General features: G+C 44.2%; 1 protein-coding gene across 2 annotated transcripts in view; it reads left to right on the top strand.

Annotated features, from left to right (window-relative positions):
• LOC112215544 (dihydropyrimidine dehydrogenase [NADP(+)]) overlaps positions 1–20,943 on the top strand; it is a 220,427-nt gene that overhangs the window by 166,676 nt on the left and 32,808 nt on the right. For both annotated transcript variants that reach the window (XM_024374642.2, XM_024374644.2), the window contains one exon: positions 19,294–19,436. In XM_024374642.2, coding sequence (XP_024230410.1) covers positions 19,294–19,436 — 143 coding nt within the window. The remainder of the gene's footprint in view (positions 1–19,293; positions 19,437–20,943) is intronic.

Here is a 20,943-nt window from a genome sequence, read left to right as displayed (position 1 = left end):
TTCCTTCAGACGTGACACTTGGCGTTCAGGCCAAAGAGTTCAATCTTGGTTTCATCAGACCAGAGAATCTTGTTTCTCATTGTCTGAGTCCTTTTGGTGCCTTTTGGCAAACTCAAAGCAGGCTGTCATGTGCCTTTTACTGAGGTGTGGCTTCCGTCTGGCCATTCTACCATAAAGGCCTGATTGGTGGAGTGCTGCAGAGATAGTTGTCATTCTGGAAGGTTCTCCCATCTCCACAGAGGAACTATGGAGCTCTTTCAGAGTGACCATCGGGTTCTTGGTCACCTCTCTGGCCAAGGCCCTTCTCCCCCGATTGCTCAGTTTGGCTGTGCAGCCAGATCTTGGAAGTCTTAGTGCTTCCAAACTACTTCCGTTTAAGAGTGATGGGGGCCTCTGTTTTTTGGGCCCTTCAATGCTCCAAATCAATTTCATTTACCACAGGTGGATTCCAATCAAGTTGTAGAAACATCTCAAGGATGATCAATGGAAACAGGACGCACCTGAGCTCAATTTCAAGTCTCATATGAAAGGGTCTGAATACTTTATGTAAATAAGGTAGTTCATTTTTTTTAAATGTTATACATTGCAAAAATTTCTAAAAACCTGTTTTCACTTTGTCATTATGGGGTATTGTGTGTACACTGAGAGGGGAAAACATTTGAATCCATTTTAGAATAATGCATAATAATGTAACGTAACGAAATGTGGACAAAGCCAAGGGGTCTGAATACTTTCCGGATGCACTGTGTATACACTCATAGAAAAAAAGGTGCTATCTAGAACTAAAAATGTTTTTTTTCGGGCTGTCCCTTTTGGTTACAGGTAGAACCCCTTTTGGTTCCATGTAGAACCCTTTCCACAGAGGTTTCTATATGGAACCAAAAAGTGTTGGGGACAGCCACTGAACCCTTTTGGAACCCTTTTTTCTAAGAATGTATTGTATTATATTCAGGGCTCGTCCTATCTACTGCTACACACACCTTTTCTATTCACATACTGTCCATCCTGTCTATACACACCATCATATACAAAAATATAAACCCTACATGCAACAATTTCTCACATTTTACTGAGTTACTGTTCATATTAGCAAATCAGTCAGTTGAAATAAATTAATTAGGCCCTAAACTATGGATTTCACATGACTTGGAATACAGATATGAATCTGGGGTCACAGATACCTTCAAAAAGGTTGTGGTGTAGATCAGAAAACCAGTCAGTTTCGGATGTGCAGTGTGACATCTTCGCATAGAGTTGAGCAGGCTGTTGATTGTGGCCTGTGGAATGTTGTTCCACTCCTCTTCCATGAATGTGCAAAGTTGCTGGATATTGGCGGGAACTGAAACACGCTGTCGTACACTTCGATCCAGAGCATCCCAGACATGCTCAATGCGTGACATGCCTGGTGAGTATGCTGGCCATGGAAGAACTGGGACATTTTCAGCTTCCAGGAATTGTGTACAGTTCCTTGCGACATGGGGCCGTGCATTGTCATGCTGAAACATGAGGTGATGGTAGCGGATGAATGGCACGACAATGGGCCTCAGGATCTGATCATGGTATCTCTGTGCATTCAAATTGCCAATAAAATGCAATTGGGTTCGTTGTCCATAGCTTATGCTCATACTATAACCCCATCTCCACCATGGGGCACTCTGTTCACAATGTTGACATCAATGAAACGCTCACCCACACGATGCCATAAACATACGTGGTCTGCGGTTGTGAGGCCGGTTGGACGTTGGAGGCGGCTTATGGTTGAGAAATTAACATTAAATTATCTGGCAACAGTTCTGGTGGACATTCCTGCAGTCAGCACGCCTATGTAACAGTATAACTTTAGACTGTCCCCTCGCCCATACCCGGGCGCAAACCAGGGACCCTCTGCACACATCAACAACATGGTCTGCGGTTGTGAACATCCTCATTCTTTTAGCTAGCCGTTTCACATCCGTTACACCTATCGCACGATCCCTCAAAACTTGAGACATCTGTGGCATTGTGTTGTGTGACGAAACTCCACATTATAGAGTGGCCTTTTATTGTCCCCAGTACAAGGTGCACCTGTGTAATGATCATGCTGTTTAATCAGCTTCTTGATATGCCACAGCTGTCAGGTGAATGAATTATCTTGGCAGAGGAGAAATGCCCACTAACAGGGATGAAAACTCATTTGTGGACAAAATTGGAGAGAAATAAGCTTTTTGTGCGTATAGAAAATGTCTACTCTGGGATATTTTATTTCAGCTCATGAAACATAAGACAACACTTTACATGTTGCCTTTATATTTTTGTTCGGTATATTACCATGAGGGGCTATGCGTTGAAAGGAAAATAATGAATGACATGGAAGGTGTGTTCCACGAATCACTAGCGGAGTGGACCTGACCTTCCACAGAGTTTTGTTATTTCCCAGAGAATGCCAGGAGCCCCGAGTTGATTATCCCTTTTATGCCATGGCTATAATTTAACACATTTGCCAAATAGAAATGTGTTCATTTTCTGTTTAGAAAAGTGTTCAACATCCACTGAAATAGCTAGCAAGTTTACTAGATACTGTAGCTACAGTAGTTGCCGTGGTAACCAAACAAACAGACTTGATAGTTTATCTAACTAAACCATCAGTATAATTAAATTCAACAATGCCAATACTGTTTTGATTTCAACTTTTACTTTCAAAAGCAGCTCAAACATAGAACATGTAAGAATGAATTATAGCCATTGAATTCTACTTATTAAGCAATAAGGTCTAAGGTGGTGTGGTATATGGCCAATATACCATGGCTAAGGGCTGTACTTGTACAACGCAACGGGGAGTGCCTGGACACAGCCCTTAACCGTGGTATATTGGCCATATGATCTTTCTTAAATCTTTCTTAATTCCTTTACATTTGGGGGATTTGTGTATATTGTTTTGTATTGTTAAGTATTACTGCACTGTTGGAGCTGAACATAAGCATTTCGCTGCACCTGTGATAACATCTTCAACATATGTGTACGCGACCAATACATTTTTATTTGACCTTGCTTACTCTTTAGCCATTATAATCAAGCCAGAGAGGAGACAGAGGTCTTTGCCTGGCATTGGGTCCTCTCATGGTCCTGTGTGTGTTATGAGTGTCAGACAGGATAGGAGCAAGTTTGTGTGTGTGTGTGTGTGTTATTATGAGTGTGTGAGAGGGGATAGATCCAGAGGCAGTGGCCGGTGGCCTTTGCAGACCCTGAATACCAAATGCTGGTATCAAACCTCTGCATTATGCATCTTTAAAGCCCCACACAAAGATAGCCATCGCTGCTATCTATCGGACTGAAACCCACCCAGTTGCTTTGTAGCCTACCGCCCAGACAGAAAGGCCACACAGTCAATGAAGTGGCTTCCATTATTGTTCCATACAAATGTAAAGTTCTAATAAATGGCTTAATGTGAAAGGAAGGAAAGAAGGTCTAGTATTTGATGGGGGTTGTGTAGTCAGTTCCAATCATGCCCTTCAGTTCACCTTCTCATATTCACTGTTATTACTTATCCATCTGTCACATTATACTGTATGTCACATGTCCAGATATTTGATGATCTGGTTTGGGAAATTATCTGAGACATGTCTGAACCACAACAAATACTGAAACACATGAATATTGTATGCAATTCCAAACGAATAGCAATATTGTATATCTTATGAAGCACAATTGATGTTTCTCCTCACTCTGCTCCAAACAAGCTTGCACTATACAGGCCTCTAGCTCCTATTAATATACTGTAGATCTAGACTCAATAGCCATGAACTTAATTGCTCCTTTGGATGTGTATTTTCTCCCTCTAGTTGGATGAAAAGCAGACGATTCTGAGAAGCAGCAGATACTCCTGCCTGATTCCTACACATTTGTCTGTCTGTCTGTCTGTGTCTGGAATTATTCATCAAAAGTAGCAGGTGTACTGTGAGCCGCATGTGTAAGCAGGCATCACTAGAGAGAGAGAGGATATTTATTTATTTATATATATATATATATATATATGTTAAAATAACATCAAATTGATTAGAAATACAGTGTAGACATTGTTAATGTTGTAAATGACTACTGTAGATGGCAACGGCAAATTTTTTCATGGAATATTTACAAAGGCGTACAGAGGCCCATTATCAGCAACCATCACTCCTGTGTTCCAATGGCATGTTGTGTTAGCTAATCCAAGTTAAAAGGCTAATTGAGCATTAGAACACCCTTTTGCAATTATGTTAGCACAGCTGAAAACTTTTGTGCTGATTTAAAGAAGCAATACAACTGGCCATTTTTAGACTAGTTGAGTATCTGGAGCATCAGCATTCACAGAACAGCTTCCTTCACAGAACAGCGCAAACTGGCTCTAAACAGAGTAGAAAGAGGAGTGGGAGGCCCCGGTGCACAACTGAGCAAGAGGACAAGTACATTAGAGTGTCTAGTTTGAGAAACAGACGCCTCACAAGTCCTCAACTAGCAGCTTCAAAAAAATAGTATCCTCAAAACACCCGTCTCAACGTCAACAGTGAAGAGGCGACTCCGGGATGCTGGCCTTCTAGGTAGAGTTGCAAAGAAAAAGCCATATCTCAGACTAAAAATAAAAGATTAAGATGGGCAAAAGAACACAGACACTGGACAGAGGAACTCTGCCTATAAGGCCAGCATAGAAGGAATCATGTAGTAACCATAAAAGTGTAGTAACCAAAAAAACACGTAGGAACCAAAAAACAACAAATGTAAATATATTTTATATTTTTCAAATAGCCACCCTTTGCCTTGATGACAGCTTTGCAGACTCTTGGCATTCTCTCAACCAGCTTCACCTGGAATGCTTTTCAACAGTCTTGAAGGAGTTCCCACATATGCTGAGCACTTGTTGGCTGCGTTTCCTTCACTGCGGTCTGACTCATCCCAAACCATCTCAATTTGGCTGAGATCAGGGGATTGTGGTGGCCAGGTCATCTGATGCAGCACTCCATCACTCTCCTTTTTGGTCAAATAGCCCTTACATAGCCAGTTGGTGTGTTGGGTCATTGTCCTGTTGAAAAACAAATGACAGTCCCACTAAGCCCAAACCAGATGGGATGGTGTATCGCTGCAGAATGCTGTGGTAGTCATGCTGGTTAAGTGTGCCTTGAATTCTAAATGAATCACAGACAATGTCACCATCAAAGCACCCCCACACCATAACACCTCCTCCTCCATGCTTTTTCCGGATTGATTGACCTTCATGTTTTAAAATAATGATGGACTGTTGTTTCTCTTTGCTTTTTTGAGTTGTTCTTGCCATAATATGGACTTGGTCTTTTACCAAATAGGGCTATCTTCAGTATACCCCCATACTTTGTCACAACACAACTAATTGTCTCAAACGCATTAAGAAGGAAAGAAATTCCACAAATTAACTTTTAAGAAGGCACACAAGTTAATTAAAATGCATTCCAGGTGACTTCCTCATGAAGCTGGTTGAGAGAATGCCAAGAGTGTGCAAAGTTGTCAAGGCAAAGGGTAGCTATTTGAAGAATCTCAAATATAAAATATATATAGATAGATTTGTGTAACACATTTTTGGTTACTACATGATTCCATATGTGTTATTACATAGTTGATGTCTTTACTATTCTTCTACAATGTAGAAAATAGTAAAAATGAAAAATGAATAGGTGATCTAAAACCTTTGACTGGTAGTGTGTATATATAGAGGGAGAGGGGGAGAGTAGATATGTGTAGAGGGAGAGTGAAAGAGTAGTTAGAGAGAAAGAGTAGATCGAGAGAGAGAGAGAAGCCTCAGCTTGCTGCAGGAACTGTGTATTCTAGCTGTCCATACGGGAAAACATGCATGTGGCTATGGCTGTATCTGAGCTGATGCAAAAGGCTGTGTTGAACAGATGTTTATGTGTTTGTGTATGTGTGTATGGCTGGCACACCATACCCTGATGTTGGACAGACAGACGGGTTGTCAGAAGCCCAATGATGAGGAGGATGACCCAGAGAAAGATGTGTTGTTCAGAAACAACAGGACCTGTCGCTTCACTGGAGAGAGATGGGGAGGGGAGGAGAGGAGGGCCATGACAACAGGAGCTGTGCGTTGTGAAGGACAAGCAATAAGGTGTGAAACAATAGGAACAATGTTCAGGATGCTGGTCTTTTGTCAGATTGAAAAAGCAGTGAGAGACCAGGCTTTAAGTCTTGGCAAAACACACATGCACTTAAAGACGCACAAACACACACATTCACATACACACACACACACACACCAGGGTATCAGAGAAGCTGGACCTGTGGAGTCAGTAGTGTGAGTGTTGAATCCTCCAGCCCCTTTCTGCTCATCCATTACTAATACAATGAAAGGCTCCACTAACCCCACAGACAAAGACCAGGCGTCTCATCTGGAAAGTGATTTGCACTGGCAAATAAATTCCTGAGGCGTATGTTGTTGTGAGTGTCACCCAACATAATACTCACAGCAGTGTGCGGTGCTGCTCTCCCTCCCTGACTCACTCCCTCTAGGCTAAGTTGACTGTGATTTGCCTGAGTAGATTAGGTGGCTTTAGGTGGCGTCAGATTGCGTTTTGATGGGATACAGTGTTGAATGGTGTTCAGGGAGATGAAGATGTCGCTCCGCCGAGGTGAGATGGTCTGAGAGCGGAGGAGAGAGGGGGGAAGGAGAGAGGGAGAGAAAGGGGGAGGGATAGAGAAAGAGAGAGGAAAGGAGAGAGAGAGACAGGGATGGTAGGGTAGAGAGCTGGTTAGGAAGAGAGAGAGACTGAGAGAAAGAGGAGCGGACAAGGTTTTTGTAATCCATAACGCTCATATGGCCCAGGCGGCTGGCTGGATTAGCCTGAAAAGCATGTCATATTGGCGCTGACAACAGTCTCTTTCACAGCAGTCTCTTTGACAACAGTCTCTTTGACAACAGTCTCTTTGACTTGGCTGAAGCCATGCTGACGCTCTCCAGCCACCATGTCTATAGCGGCGTCCCAAATAGCACCATCCCAACTAACAATTCTACAGAGAGAGAATGTTTTTGTAATGTTCCACATAATGTTCCCCTAATGTTTGAGTGTCCAGTTTTCTGTTAGTAAGGGGAACATTCTAATTTGGAAAAAAAACATCTGAGAACTTTTTTTAGCATGTTTTGGTGTTAAAGTTAAGAGAACATTACCTTAATGTTAAACAGAACTTATCTAGAATATCAGAATATACAACATTAATGTTCTAGGTGCATTTTATGGGAGGTTGCAAGAACATTCCTGTGTCCAGTTTTTTGGGGAGGTTAGGAAAATATTCCATCAACGTCCTACTGAACATACACAGAACGTGGTTACAATGTTCTCAGAATATAAGAAATTAATGTTCTAGACACGTTTCATGAGAATGTTGCAAGAATATTCCTATGTCCAGTTTAAGGGTTAGGAGAATATTCCATCAATGTCCCACCAAACATACACAGGAAATTTTGCCATGTTCTCAGAATATAAGATATGAATGTTGTAGACACGTTTCATTTGACAACATTTGGGACAGGGTTGGGTAGGTACTTTCTAAACGTAATCTGTTACAGTTACTAAGTTACCTGTCCAAATTTTTGTATCACTAACATAACTTTTGTTTTATCCATAAGCAGTAATGTAATCTGATTACTTTCAGTTACTTTTAGATTACTGTCCCTTTAAGAGGCATTAGGAATATCTTCAATTTGAACAACATCCATTGCAGGATAAATCAATGTTAGTGTTTACATAGTTGGCCATAAATGGATGTTGCATTTTACTTTAAGGTTTGGTTATGTAGGCGTCTTCTAACCCATTGCTCTCTACTACAGATAATACTATGATTAGGCTATGTATTTCAATTAATGTTATACCCATTCATCTTCAAGAATAGGACTTGAAAATATAGATTAGTCAAATTGTATTACCTGAGCATAACCCAAAAATGAAGTACTTATTTAGCCTACCCTGTTGTTTATGGTTTTGTTGTCATGGAGGACTGATTGGGCTCATTGCTTCGAGTTGAAAAAGAAATGCTGCTCTCATGGAATGGCATGCTTTGAGCACTACTGAAAGGTGTTATTAGCATGTGAGGAAATGCCATATGCTGCATTTGCTGTAGGCCTATTGTTTACTTTTTTGTTGGTGACACTTTGATATCGCGATAATTTGCAGCTCTTTAAGTGTGAGAGTTTGAGCATGTGTTTGAGCATGTGTCCGTTAGGGGAAGAAAAATGTATCAGCACGAAGACAGTTTGGAGCACAATACCATGGAGGAGTTTAGAAGGGAGGAACTCCCTCAAACTTTTATTCCATAGACTGGGATTCACACTATGCAGGTTTTGCAAGAGCGCATTTTTCGCAAGTTGACGTTTATTGTCATGAGTCTTGCCCTGGAGGCAGAACTGAGCAGCTTCCGCTAGATGGGCCAGCTGCAAAGTCAAGATTGGCTATTTCGTAAAAATTAATGAAAACAAAAATGTACTTTTTGGTCTTAATTTAAGGTTAATGTTAGGAATTGGAGTTAACAGTGTGGTTATGGTTAGCTTCAAAATGACTTTGTGGCTGTACCAGCTAGTGACCACTCTGCAGAGCTGCCTCCAGTACATGAGTCATCTCAATAAATGCCAGCTTGCACATTTTCACTGGCTGTTCACTGGTCGCAAAAACAATGATGAATAGGCAGCTTAAACTTGTAATTTAGAAGACCCTCTTATCCAGATAAATGTACAATTAGTACATTCATCTTAAGATAGCTAGGTGGGACAAACACATATCAAAGGCAAGTGTTGGTTCTGGAACGTTTGTATTTATTTTTTATTTATACATTTTTTGGGGGGTGGGGGGATCATTTTAAGATACTCTTCGAAGGGGTAGGGTTTCAGGTGCCAGGACAGAGAAGCGTTTGGACTGGGCTGAGTGGGAGCTGAGAGACCTGGGGGCCAAGAGACCAGAGGTGGTTTGAGCATAGCCTGAAGGTAGGGAAGGGCAGTTCCTCTTGCTGCACTGTAGGCAAGCGCCATGGTCTTGTACTGGATGCGAGCTTCGACTGGAAGCCAATGTAGTGTACGGAGAAGTGGGGTGAGATGGGATAAGCGGGGAGCCCAGCCAACAGCAAATTGCAGTAGTCCAGATGGGAGATGACAAGTGACTGGATTAGGACCTGTGCTACTTCCTGTGTGAGGTGAGGTCGTACTCTACGGATGTTGTAGAGCATGAACCTGCAGGAGCGAGTCAGTAATTTTATGTTTACAGAGAAAGACAGGGTGTTCTTCAGGGTCACGCCAAGGTTCTTTGCACTCTGGGAGGGCAACGCTGTGGAGTTGACAACCCTGATGAAAAGACCTTTGAGTGGGCAGGCCTTCCCCGGGAGGAAGAGCAGCTCCTTGTTGAGATTGATGTGGTGGGTTGACATCCAAGCTGAGATGTCTGCCAGGCACGGAGAGATGCATGTCGCCACCTGGGTGTCAGAAGAGAGGAAGGAAGTAGTTGGTTGTCATCTGCATAGGAATTAAAGACGTGACCATGTGAGGATATGATGGAGCTGAGTGACTTGATGTATTGAGAGAAGAGGAGTGGGCCTAGAACCAAGTCCTGGGGGACACCAGTAGTGACAGTACGTGGTGCATACACAGATCCTCTCCACGTCAACTGGTAGGAGCGGATGCAATCCAAGAGTGTGCAGAGCCTGAGACGCCCAGCCCAGAGAGGGTGGAGAAGAGGATATGATGGTTCACTGAGTCAAAGGCATCGGATAGATCTAGGAGGATGAGAAAATAGGAGAGAGAGTGAGCTTTGTCAGTGCGGAGAGCCTCCGTGACACAGAGGAGAGCAGTCTGGGTTGAGTGACCCATCTTGAAGCTTCTGGTTAGGGTTAAGAAGATCTTTCTGAGAGAGATAACGAGAGTTGACCAGAGACAGCACGTGTTTTGGAAATCAAAGAAAGAAGGGATACAGGTCTATAGTTTCTGACATCAGATGAGTCGATTGTTGGTTTTCTTGAGGAGGGGAGCGACTCTACCCATTCTGAAGTCAGAGGGGACACAGCCAGTGGTCAAGGATGAGGGAAGTGAAGAATGGGAGAAGGTCGGGGTCGAGTGGGCAGGTTGTCGAGCGGCCAGACCTCACTTGTCGCAGGATTTCATCTGGAGAGGGGAGAAAGAGGTCAAGGCATAGGGTGTGAGTGGGACCGGTGGTCTCTAGGATGAGTGAATGAGAAGCGAATGGCGGCAACTTTATTTTCAAAGTGGTTGACACAGTCGTCCGCAGAGAAGGAGGGTGGGGTGGAGGATTAAGGAGGGAGGAGAAGGTGGAAAAGACTTTCCTAGGGTTAGAGGCAGAAGGTGGAAAAGACTTTCCTAGGATTAGAGGCAGAAGGTGGAAAATACTTTCCTATGGTTAGAGGCAGAAGGGGAAAAGACTTTCCTAGGGTTAGAGGCAGAAGGTGGAAAAGACTTTCCTAGGGTTAGAGGCAGAAGGTGGAAAAGACTTTCCTAGATTTAGAGGCAGAAGTGGAAAAGACTTTACTAGGGTTAGAGGCAGAAGTTGGAAAAGACTTTCCTAGGGTTAGAGGCAGAAGTTGGAAAAGACTTTCCTAGGGTTAGAGGCAGAAGTTGGAAAAGACTTTCCTAGGGTTAGAGGCAGAAGGTGGAAAAGACTTTCCTAGAGTTAGAGGCAGAAGTGGAAAAGACTTTCCTAGGGTTAGAGGCAGAAGGTGGAAAAGACTTTCCTAGAGTTAGAGGCAGAAGTGGAAAAACTTTCCTAGGGTTAGACGCAGAAGTTGGAAAAGACTTTCCTAGGGTTAGAGGCAGAAGTTGGAAAAGACTTTCCTAGGGTTAGAGGCAGAAGGTGGAAAAGACTTTCCTAGAGTTAGAGGCAGAAGTGGAAAAGACTTTCCTAGGGTTAGAGGCAGAAGGTGGAAAAGACTTTCCTAGGGTTAGAGGCAGAAGGTGGAAAAGACTTTCCTAGGGTTAGAGGCAGAAGGTGGAAAAGACTTTCCTAGGGTTAGAGGCAGAAGGTGGAAAATACTTTCCTAGGGTTAGAGGCAGAAGGTGGAAAAGACTTTCCTAGGGTTAGAGGCAGAAGGTGGAAAGACTTTCCTAGGGTTAGAGGCAGAAGTGGAAAAGACTTTCCAAGGGTTAGAGGCAGAAGTGGAAAAGACTTTCCAAGGTTTAGAGGCAGAAGGTGGAAAAGACTTTCCAAGGGTTAGAGGCAGAAGTGGAAAAGACTTTCCTAGGGTTAGAGGCAGAAGCTTGACACTTACAGTGATAATAAGTGGCTTTAGCAGTGGATACAGATGAAGAGAAGGCAGAAAGAGGGAGTCAAAGGATGATAGGTCCTCTGAAAGTTTAGTTTTCCTCCATTATCGCTCAGCTGCCCACAGCTCTCAATGAGTCACTCAGCCAACGGGCAGGAGGGGAGGGTCGAGCCGGCCGGGAACAAACCGGACAGTGTGAGTCATAGGATGCGGAAAGGGAGGAGAGTAGGGTCGAAAAGGCAGAATCAGGAGACAGGAGGGAGAAGGATTTAGCAGAAGGGAGCGATGATAGGATATAAGAGGAGTAGTGGGAGGGAGAGAGAAGATTGATAGATGACAACAATGTTAAGCTTGAGTGGACAAGTGACAGTATGGAATTCAACCATTATTGGGTTATAAACGCAACATATAAATTGTTGGTCCCATGTTTCATGAGCTGAAAGAAAATATCCCAGAATTTTTCCATACACACAAAACGTATTTCTCTTTTGTGCACACATTTCTTTACATACCTGTGAGTGAACATTTCTCCTTTGCCAAGATAATCCATCCACCTGACAGGTGTGGCATATCAAGAAGCTGATTAAACTGCTTGGTCATTACACAGGTGCACCTTGTGCTGGGGACAATAAAAGGCCACAATGTGCAGTTTTGTCACACAACACAATGCCACAGATGTCTCAAGTTTTGAGGGTGTGTGCAATTAGCATGCTGACTGCAGGAATGTCCAGCAGAACTGTTGGCAGATAATTGAATGTTAATCTCTCTACCATAAGCCGCAACATCTTTCAAGATAATTTGGCAGTACGTCCAACCGGCCTCTCAACCGCAGACCACGTGTAACCATGCCAATCCAGGACCTCCACGTCCGGCTTCTTCACCTGTGGGATCATCTGAGACCAGCCACCCGGACAGCTGATGAAACTGAGGAGTATTTCTGTCTGTAATAACGCCCTTTAGTGGGGGAAAACTCATTCTGATTGGCTGGGCCTGGCTCCAAAGTGGGTGGGCCTATGCTGTCCCAGGTCCACCCACGGCTGCACCCCTGCCCAGTCATGTAAAATCATTAAATTAGGTCCTAATGAATTTAATTAAATTGACTGATTTCCTTATATGAATTGTGACTCGGTAAAATCGTTGAAATTGTTGCATGTTGCATTTATATTTTTGTTCAGTACAGGTGAAAGGGATACCTAAGAGAGCAGCAGTGTGATGTGTGTATCGCCCGTAGGCTCCACCACTGCTGTCGTTCTTACCTCCAAGCCTTTATTGAAGTTGGATCATCTTTGGATTCCAACAGCATTTGCACCATTGGAAGACAGCCTGGACAGCCTATTCTTGCTCTTTTGCCGCAATCAACTTTGGTGTCATCATATTGGTCTCTGATTTGTGGTCAGACTCGCTCAGGTGGAACAAACTTAAACTTTCGCCTTTTTTCAGTGCTGATTTGAATGTCTTTGAGAAAGCAGAAAGGTGACAAATAATTTTGAATTTAAAAGTAGTCCTAGAAGTAATCATCTATTTTTTCAAAAGTATATGTAATCTGATTACAATATTTCTGATGGTAACGTAACGGATTCAAGTAAAAAAAATTGTAATCAGTTACATCTAACGGATTACATGTAACCCTTTGCTCCCCTACCCTGTATAGGGAATAGGGTGCAATTTGGGACACGGAATATAGCAATAACTCATTACAGATTCGCATGAACAGCCTTCCAAACCAAATATACGCCAAACATGAACTGATTTGGCTGTTACAATTGATTTGCAATCTAATGTTGTGGTGAAAGTATGGGGGTGTTATTGAAGGGATAGGAGGTAGTGGGTTTTCTATGGTTTGTTGTGGAAAGGAGCAGGAGGAGGATACTACAGTACAAGAGGACAGCAGTATTTGGTGGATGTTACCAGAGGAGACTTGATGGAAAGACAGAGGTCTCAGAAACCATAAATACAGTCATAGAAACATATAGGATCATGCAGACTGTGTTAACGTGTACAACTTGAGATATGAAGTTCTCGCTTGAACTTCTGCTATTTACAGATGCCTGCACACATTAAAGGGCATCAGTCAGCCACACGTGGAAGACAACAACACAACCATATCCACGAATTACCCCTATACTGTCATTAAGAAGTCTGACTAAAAGAAAAAACAAGAAGTGTCTTCTTCTCCCAGCCTGTCAAAGCCCTAGAAAGCTCCGCTCTTCATGCATCTTCTAATGTTACACCCCTCGTTTATTTACCTGTCTCTCCCACCTCCTGAATGAATTAAAGCCTCCAGTCCAATCCCACTGACAGATGGAGCAGTTTATCACATTAGATTTAACCTCATTTAGCAGGCCGGCTTTTCTCCCATTGATCAGAGACAGACATTGTCTACACTTATTTAGATCCAGAGACTGGAACGTCCTGCACTGTGGTAGGCCACGGAGAGAGTGAGCGATAGAGTGAGAGATGAGGAGGGGAGACTAGAATGTCCCGTGCTATGCTAGGCCACAAGGAGAGAGGCAGGGAGACAGAGAGAGCGATAGTGAGGGATGGAGAGGTGGGGAGTGACATACAGAGCGAGAGACATACAGAGAGGGAGAGATTGCAATGGCACCCTGTAGTACCCGTAACAGTCTGTATTAATGTAATACCCTGGGAAGATAAATTAAATTACAAGATATTCACTTCCCTCCATATTTCAAAAGGCAGTTGGTGCAATACAGGCCTTTCTGATCCCCTATCCTCACTCTTATTTTCCCTCTTGCTTGTAGTCTTCTTGTCACTTATGGTGAACTAATCTCATTTTCCAAGATGGCGTAGCAGTCGGGTGGCTGTTTTTGTCTTGTCTTGTCCCATCCAGTGTATGTATTGTTTGCTTCGTATATATTTCACATATATTTTTTTATATTTTTAATCTCAATTTCCATCTACGGACTGAACATACTCCTCTGCAACCCGCCTCACCCAATGTGGTACGGATCTGCTATTTTTTACACATTAGAACAGGAACCCCCATCAGTAGCTAGCCAGTTAACTAGCTACTAGCTAGTAGTCAGTTAGCCACTGATAGTGGTCATCATCGTTAACTTGGACATCAGCCAGCCTCAGCCCGGTCAACTCCTGCCAGCCTGCACAGCACGATATCTACCCAGAGCATATCGGACTGCTTTTCTCTACCACATCTCCGTATTCCTACTGTTAGCTCTGACCCTTCACACCGGATCATCGCAGCTAGCTAGCTGCTATCCGAGTGGCTACTCCTGGCTAATGTCTCTGTCCCAATGCGAGCACCAGTTAGCCTCAAGCTAGCCTCAAGCTAGGCCCATCTCCCGGCTAGCTGAAGAGATTCCATCAGCCAATTCCTGGGCTACAATACCTCTTTTGCCAATTGGCCTGGACCACGTTACTGCCGACACGGTGCCCCGCCGGCGTAACCATCTGAGGGGGTTTCTACAGGCTCTTCCGTTGCGACGTCCCCCGCAGGCCCATCTGTTAGCCTGCCAGCCCCGGCCTGCTAGCTGTTTGAATCGCCGTGTCTCCAGCTCGCCTAGCTACTCACTGGACCCTATGATCACTCGGCTACACATGCCTCTCCCTAATGTCAATATGCCTTGTCTACTGCTGTTTTGGATAGTGATTATTGTCTTATTTCACGGTAAAGCCTCCAGCCCTGCTCAATATGCCATAGCTAGCCCTTTTGTTGGATTTGGCTAACGTGTACCGGTACCCCCACACATGCGGTGACCTCACCTGGCTTAAATGGTGCCTCTAGAGACAAAACCTCTCTCATCGTCACTCAATGCCTAGGTTTACCTCCACTGTACTCACATCCTACCATACCCTTGTCTGTACATTATGCCTTGAATCTATTATTCCGCGCCCAGAAACCTGCTCCTTTTACTCTCTGTTCCGAACGCACTAGACAACCAGTTTTTATAGCCTTTACCCTTACCCTTATCCTACTCCTCCTCTGTTCCTCTGGTGATGTAGAGGTTAACCCAGGCCCTGTAGCCCCCAGCATCACTCCCATTCCCCAGGCACTGTCATTTGTTGACTTCTGTAACTGTAAGAGCCTTGGTTTCATGCATGTTAACATTAGAAGACTCCTCTCTAAGTTTGTTTTATTCACTGTTTTAGCACACTCCAACAACCCGGATGTCCTAGCCGTGTCTGAATTCTGGCTTAGGAAGGCCACCAAAAATCCTGAAATTTCCATCCCTAACAATAACATTTTCAGAACAAGATAGAACTGCCAAAGGGGGCGGAGTTGCAATCTACTGCAGAGTTAGACTGCATAGTTCTGTCATACTATCCAGGTCTGTGCCCAAACAATTAGAGCTTCTACTTATTTTAAATTCACCTTTCCAGAAACAAGTCTTTCACCGTTGTCGCTTGTTATTGACCCACTTCAGCCCCCAGCTGTGCCCTGGACACCATATGTGAAGTGATCGCCCCCTATCTATCTTCAGAGTTCGTACTGTTAGGTGACCTAAACTGGGACATTCTTAGCATCCTGACCATCCTACAATCTAAACTAGATGCCCTCAATCTCACACAAATTATCAATGAACCTTCCAGGTACAACCCCAAATCCGTAAACTCGGGTACCCTCATAGATATCATCCTGACCAACTTGCCCTCTAATTACACCTCTGCTGTCTTCAGCCAGGATCTCAGCGATCACTGCCTTATTGCCTGCGTGCGTAATGAGTCCGCGGTCAAACGACCACCCCTCATCACTGTCAAACGCTCCCTAAAACCCTTCAGCGAGCAGGCCTTTCTAATCAACTTCGGATATTGACCTCATTCTGTCAGTAGAAGATGCCTGTTTGCTCTTCAAAAGTGCTTTCCTCACCATCTTAAGTAAGCATGCCCCATTCAAATGTATAATAAATAAATGTATGTATAAGAAATAAATGTATTCAAATGTAGAACTAAGAACAGATATAGCCCTTGGTTCACCCCAGACTTGACTGCCCTTGACCAGCACAAAAACCAGCTCGTTTGGAGTTTTGTTAGCACAGTGTCCAAAGAAGGGCCAGGTGTATACAGAATGGTGTCGTCTACGTATAGGTGGATCAGAGAATCACCAGCAGCAAGATCGACATCATTGATATATACAGAGAAAAGAGTCGGCCCGAGAAATTGAACCCTGTGGCACCCTTATAGAGACTGCCAGAGGTCCGGCTTAGGCAGGTTAGCCTAGTGGTTAGAGCATTGGACTAGTACCGGGAAGGTTGCAAGTTCAAATCCCCGAGCTGACAAGGTACAAATCTCTCATTCTAGGCCGTCATTGAAAATAGGAATTTGTTCTTAACTGAGTTGCCTAGTTAAATACAGGTAAAAAATCATTTTAAAAAGTTGCTGCAGGGTTTGCTGAGCTGTTGGCCAGGGTAGGGTTAGCCAGGTGGAAAGCATGGCCAGCTGTAGAAAAATGCTTATTGAAACTATTGATTGTTGTAGATTTATCGGTGGTGACAGTGTTTCCTTTCCTCAGTGCAGTGGGATTTTTGGTGGCCTTCCTAAGCCAGGATTCAGATACGGCTAGGACATCCGGGTTGGCGGAGTGTGCTAAAGCAGTGAACAAAACAAACTTAGGGAGGTGGCTTCTGATGTTAACATGCATGGAACCAATGCTTTTTCAGTTACAGAAGTCAACAAATGACAGCGCCTGGGGAATGGGAGTGATGCTGGTGTTGCAGGGGTTAACCTCTACATCACCAGAGGAACAGAGGAGGAGTAGGATAAGAGTACGGCTAAACTCTAAAAGAATAGGTTGTGTAGTGCGTTTGGAAGTGAGAGTAAAAGGAGCAGGTTTATGGGCACGGAATAATAGATTCAAGGCATAATGTACAGCCAAGGGTATGGTAGGATGTGAGTACAGTGGAGGTAAACCTAGGCATTGAGTGACGATGAGAGAGGTTTTGTCTCTAGAGGCACCATTTAAGCCAGGTGAGGTCACCGCATGTGTTGGGGGGTGGAACATAAGGGCTAGCTATGGCATATTGAGCAGGGCTGGAGGCTCTACAGTGAAATAAGACAAATATTACTAACCAAAACAGCAATAGACAAGGCATATTGACATTAGGGAGAGGCATGTGTAGCCGAGTGATCATAAGGTCCAGTGAGTAGCTCGGTGAGCTGGAGACATGGCGATTCAGACAGCTAGCAGGCAAGGGATAGCAGCAGGCTAGCAAATGGGCCTCAGGGGGACCTCGCAACGGGAGAGCCTGTTGAAACCCCCTCGGACAGTTACGTCGGCAGACCAGTTGTAATGGATCGGCGGGGCTCCGTGTCGGCAGCAATGGGTCCAGGCCAATTGCCAGAAGAGGTATTAAAGCCCAGGAATTATCTGATGGATTTCTTCGGCTAGCCGGAAGATGGGCCTAGTTCGAGGCTAGCTCCTAACTGGTGCTTGCTTCGGGACAGAAACCACCTCGGACGGTTACGTTGGCTGACCAGTCGTGATGGATCGGCGATGCTCCATGTCAGCAGCAAAGGGTTCAGGCCAATTGGAAAAAGAGGTAATTGAAGCCCAGGAATTGCTTGAAGGATCTCGTCAGCTAGCCGGAAGATGGGCCTATTTCGAGGCTAGCTCCGGAGATGTGTTAGAGAAAAGCAGTCTGATATGCTCTGGGTAGATATCGCTCTGTGAAGGCTGGCAGGAGTTTCCCAGGCTGAGGCTGGCAGATGGCCGAGTTAACGGTGATGACTGCTAGCAGTGGCTAACTAACTACTAGCTAGTAGCTAGTTATCTGGCTAGCTTCTGAAGGGGGTCCAGTTCAAAAGTGTAAAAGTAGCAGATCTGTACCACATTGGGTGAGGCGGGTTGCAGGAGAGTATGTTCAGTCCGTAGATGGAAAATTAAAAATAATAGAAATATATACGAAGAAAACAATATATACACAGGACAGGACAATCAAAACAGACATCCCACTGCTATGCCATCTTGGAACATACAACACTCCTTCCGTGGCCTCCAACTGCTTTTAAATGCTTGTAAAACTAAGTGCATGCTCTTCAACCGATTGCTGCCTGCACCATCCCACCCGACTAGCATCACTTCTCTGGACGGTTCTGACTTAGAATATGTAGACAACTAAAAAATACCTAGGTGTCCAGTTAGACTATAAACTCTCCTTCCAGACTCACATTAAGCATCTTCAATCCAAAATAAAATCTAGAATCGGCTTCCTATTTCGCAACAAAGCCTCCTTCACTCATGCTGCCAAACATACCCTCGTAAAACTGACTATCCTACCGATCCTTGACTTTGGCGATGTCATTTACAAAATAGCCTCCGACACTCTACTCAGCGAACTGAATGTAGTCTATCACAGTGCCATCCATTTTGTCACCAAAGACCCATATACTACCCACCACTGCGACCTGTATGCATACATACATATTCGTCGCCAAACCCACTGGCTCCAGGTCATCTATAAGTCTTTGCTAGGTAAAGCCCCGCCTTATCTCAGCTCGCTGGTCACCATAGCAGCACCCACCAGTAGCACGCGCTCCAGCAGGTATATTTCACTGGTCATCCCCAAAGCCAACACTTTCTTTGGCCGCCTTTCCTTCCAGTTCTCTGCAGCCAATGACTGGAACGAATTGCAAAAATCTCTGAAGCTGGAGTCCTATATCTCCCTCTCTAACTTTAAGCATCAGCTGTCAGAGCAGCTTACCGATCACTGTACCTGTACACAGCCAATCTTTATTGCCTTACCTACTTACTCTCCTACATTTGCACACACTGTACATATAATTTTCTATTGTGTTATTGACTGTACATTTGTTTATGTGTGTCTCTGTGTTGTTTTTGTCGCACTGCTTTGCTTTATCTTGGCCAGGTCGCAGTTGTAAATGAGAACTTGTTCTTAACTGCCCTACCTGGTTAAATAAAGGTGAAATAAAAAGTAAAAATACCGGTAAGCGTTGCCAAGCCGACAACAACAACAATTGGACCCATCCCTAGCTAGCTCCTACACATCCGCAGGTATACATGTATGTAAATGGTGATTTCTGCCACTGTTTCTACATTTATGTTTCTGTCTACAGGAAACGCCATCCGGCCCATCGCCCTGCGTGCTGTATCCGCCATCGCCAAAAGCCTGCCTGGCTTTCCCATCCTGGCCACTGGGGGCATCGACTCAGCGGAGTCTGGTCTGCAGTTCCTTCATGCTGGAGCTTCTGTCCTGCAGGTAACGGCTCTGCAACCATCTATCTCTCTCTACCTCTCTTTCTGTCTCTCCACTTCTCTCTCACCGCTCTCTGTTTCTCTCGTCTTTACCTCTGCAGGTAACAGCACTGCAACCATCTCTCTCTCTTTCTCTCTCTCTTTTTCTCTCTCTCTCTACCCCTCTCTCTCTACCCCTTTCTTTCTCTCTCTCTCTTTCGCTCTCTCTTTCTCTCTCTCTCTCTCTCTCTCTCTCTCTCTCTCTCTCTCTCTCTCTCTCTCTCTCTCTACCCCTTTCTTTCTCTCTCTCGCTCTTTCTCTCTCTCGCTCTTTCCCTCTCTCGCTCTTTCCCTCTCTCGCTCTTTCTCTCTCTCGCTCTTTCTCTCTCTCGCTCTTTCTCTCTCTCTCTCTCTCTCTCTCTTTCTCTCTGTCTCTTTCTTTTACCCCTTTCTTTCTCTATCTCAATCTTACTCTCTACCCCTCTCTTTCTCTCTCTCTCTCTACCCCTATCTTTCTCTCGCTCTCTCTATCTATCGCGCTCTCTTTTATTCTCTATCTCTCCAGCTCTCTCCCTGTTTAGGGCATCTATGCTGTTGATACAGCGAACACAATGCCATCTGGCCTCCTCCATCTCACCATATACCATTTATACTAGGGGCGGCAGGTAGCCTAGCGGTTAGACTGTTGGGCCAGTAATCGAAAGGTCACTGGTTGGAATAACTGAGACGACAAGGTGAAAAATCCTTTGATGTGACCATCAAAGCACTGGTCCCTAATTTGCTCCAGGCGTGTTGTATTACTATGACTGACCCTGTAAAACAACACATTTCACTGAAGCTACAGTTGTAGTCGGAAGTTTACATACACCTTAGCAAAATACATTTAAACTCAGTTTTTCACAATTCCTGACATTTAATCCTAGTAAAAATGCCCTGTCTTAGGTCAGTTAGGATCACCACTTTATTTTAAGAATGTGAAATGTCAGAATAACAGTAGAGAGAATGATTTATTTCAGCATATTTCTTTCATCACATTCCCAGTGAGTCAGAGGTTTACATACACTCATTTAGTATTTGGTAGTATTTGTATTTGGCATTGCCTTTAAAATTGCCTTCCACAAGCTTCCCACAATAAGTTGAGTTAATTTTGGCTAATTCCTCCTGACAGAGCTGGTGTAACTGAGTCAGGTTTGTAGGCCTCCGTGCTCGTACACGTTTTTCAATATTTCCCACACATTTTCTTTAGGATTGAGGTCAGGGCTTTGTGATGGCCACTCCAATACCTTGACTTTGTTGTCCTTAAGCCATTTTGCCACAACTTTGGAAGTATGCTTGTGGTCATTGCCGATTTGGAAGACCCATTTGCGACCAAGCTTTAACTTCCTGACTGATGTCTTGAGATGTTGCTTCAATATATCCACAAAATTATCCTATTTTGTGAAGTACACCAGTCCCTCCTGCAGCAAAGCACCCCTACAACATGATGCTGCCCCCCCCGTGCTTCAAGGTTGGGATGGTGTTCTTCTGTTTGCA

This window comes from Oncorhynchus tshawytscha, linkage group LG16, assembly GCF_018296145.1.
Source record: "Oncorhynchus tshawytscha isolate Ot180627B linkage group LG16, Otsh_v2.0, whole genome shotgun sequence".
In the NCBI taxonomy this organism is placed as follows: Eukaryota; Metazoa; Chordata; class Actinopteri; order Salmoniformes; family Salmonidae; genus Oncorhynchus; species Oncorhynchus tshawytscha.
The sequence above is the reverse complement of the archived record's forward strand: the minus strand, read 5'-3'. Positions and strand labels throughout refer to the sequence as shown.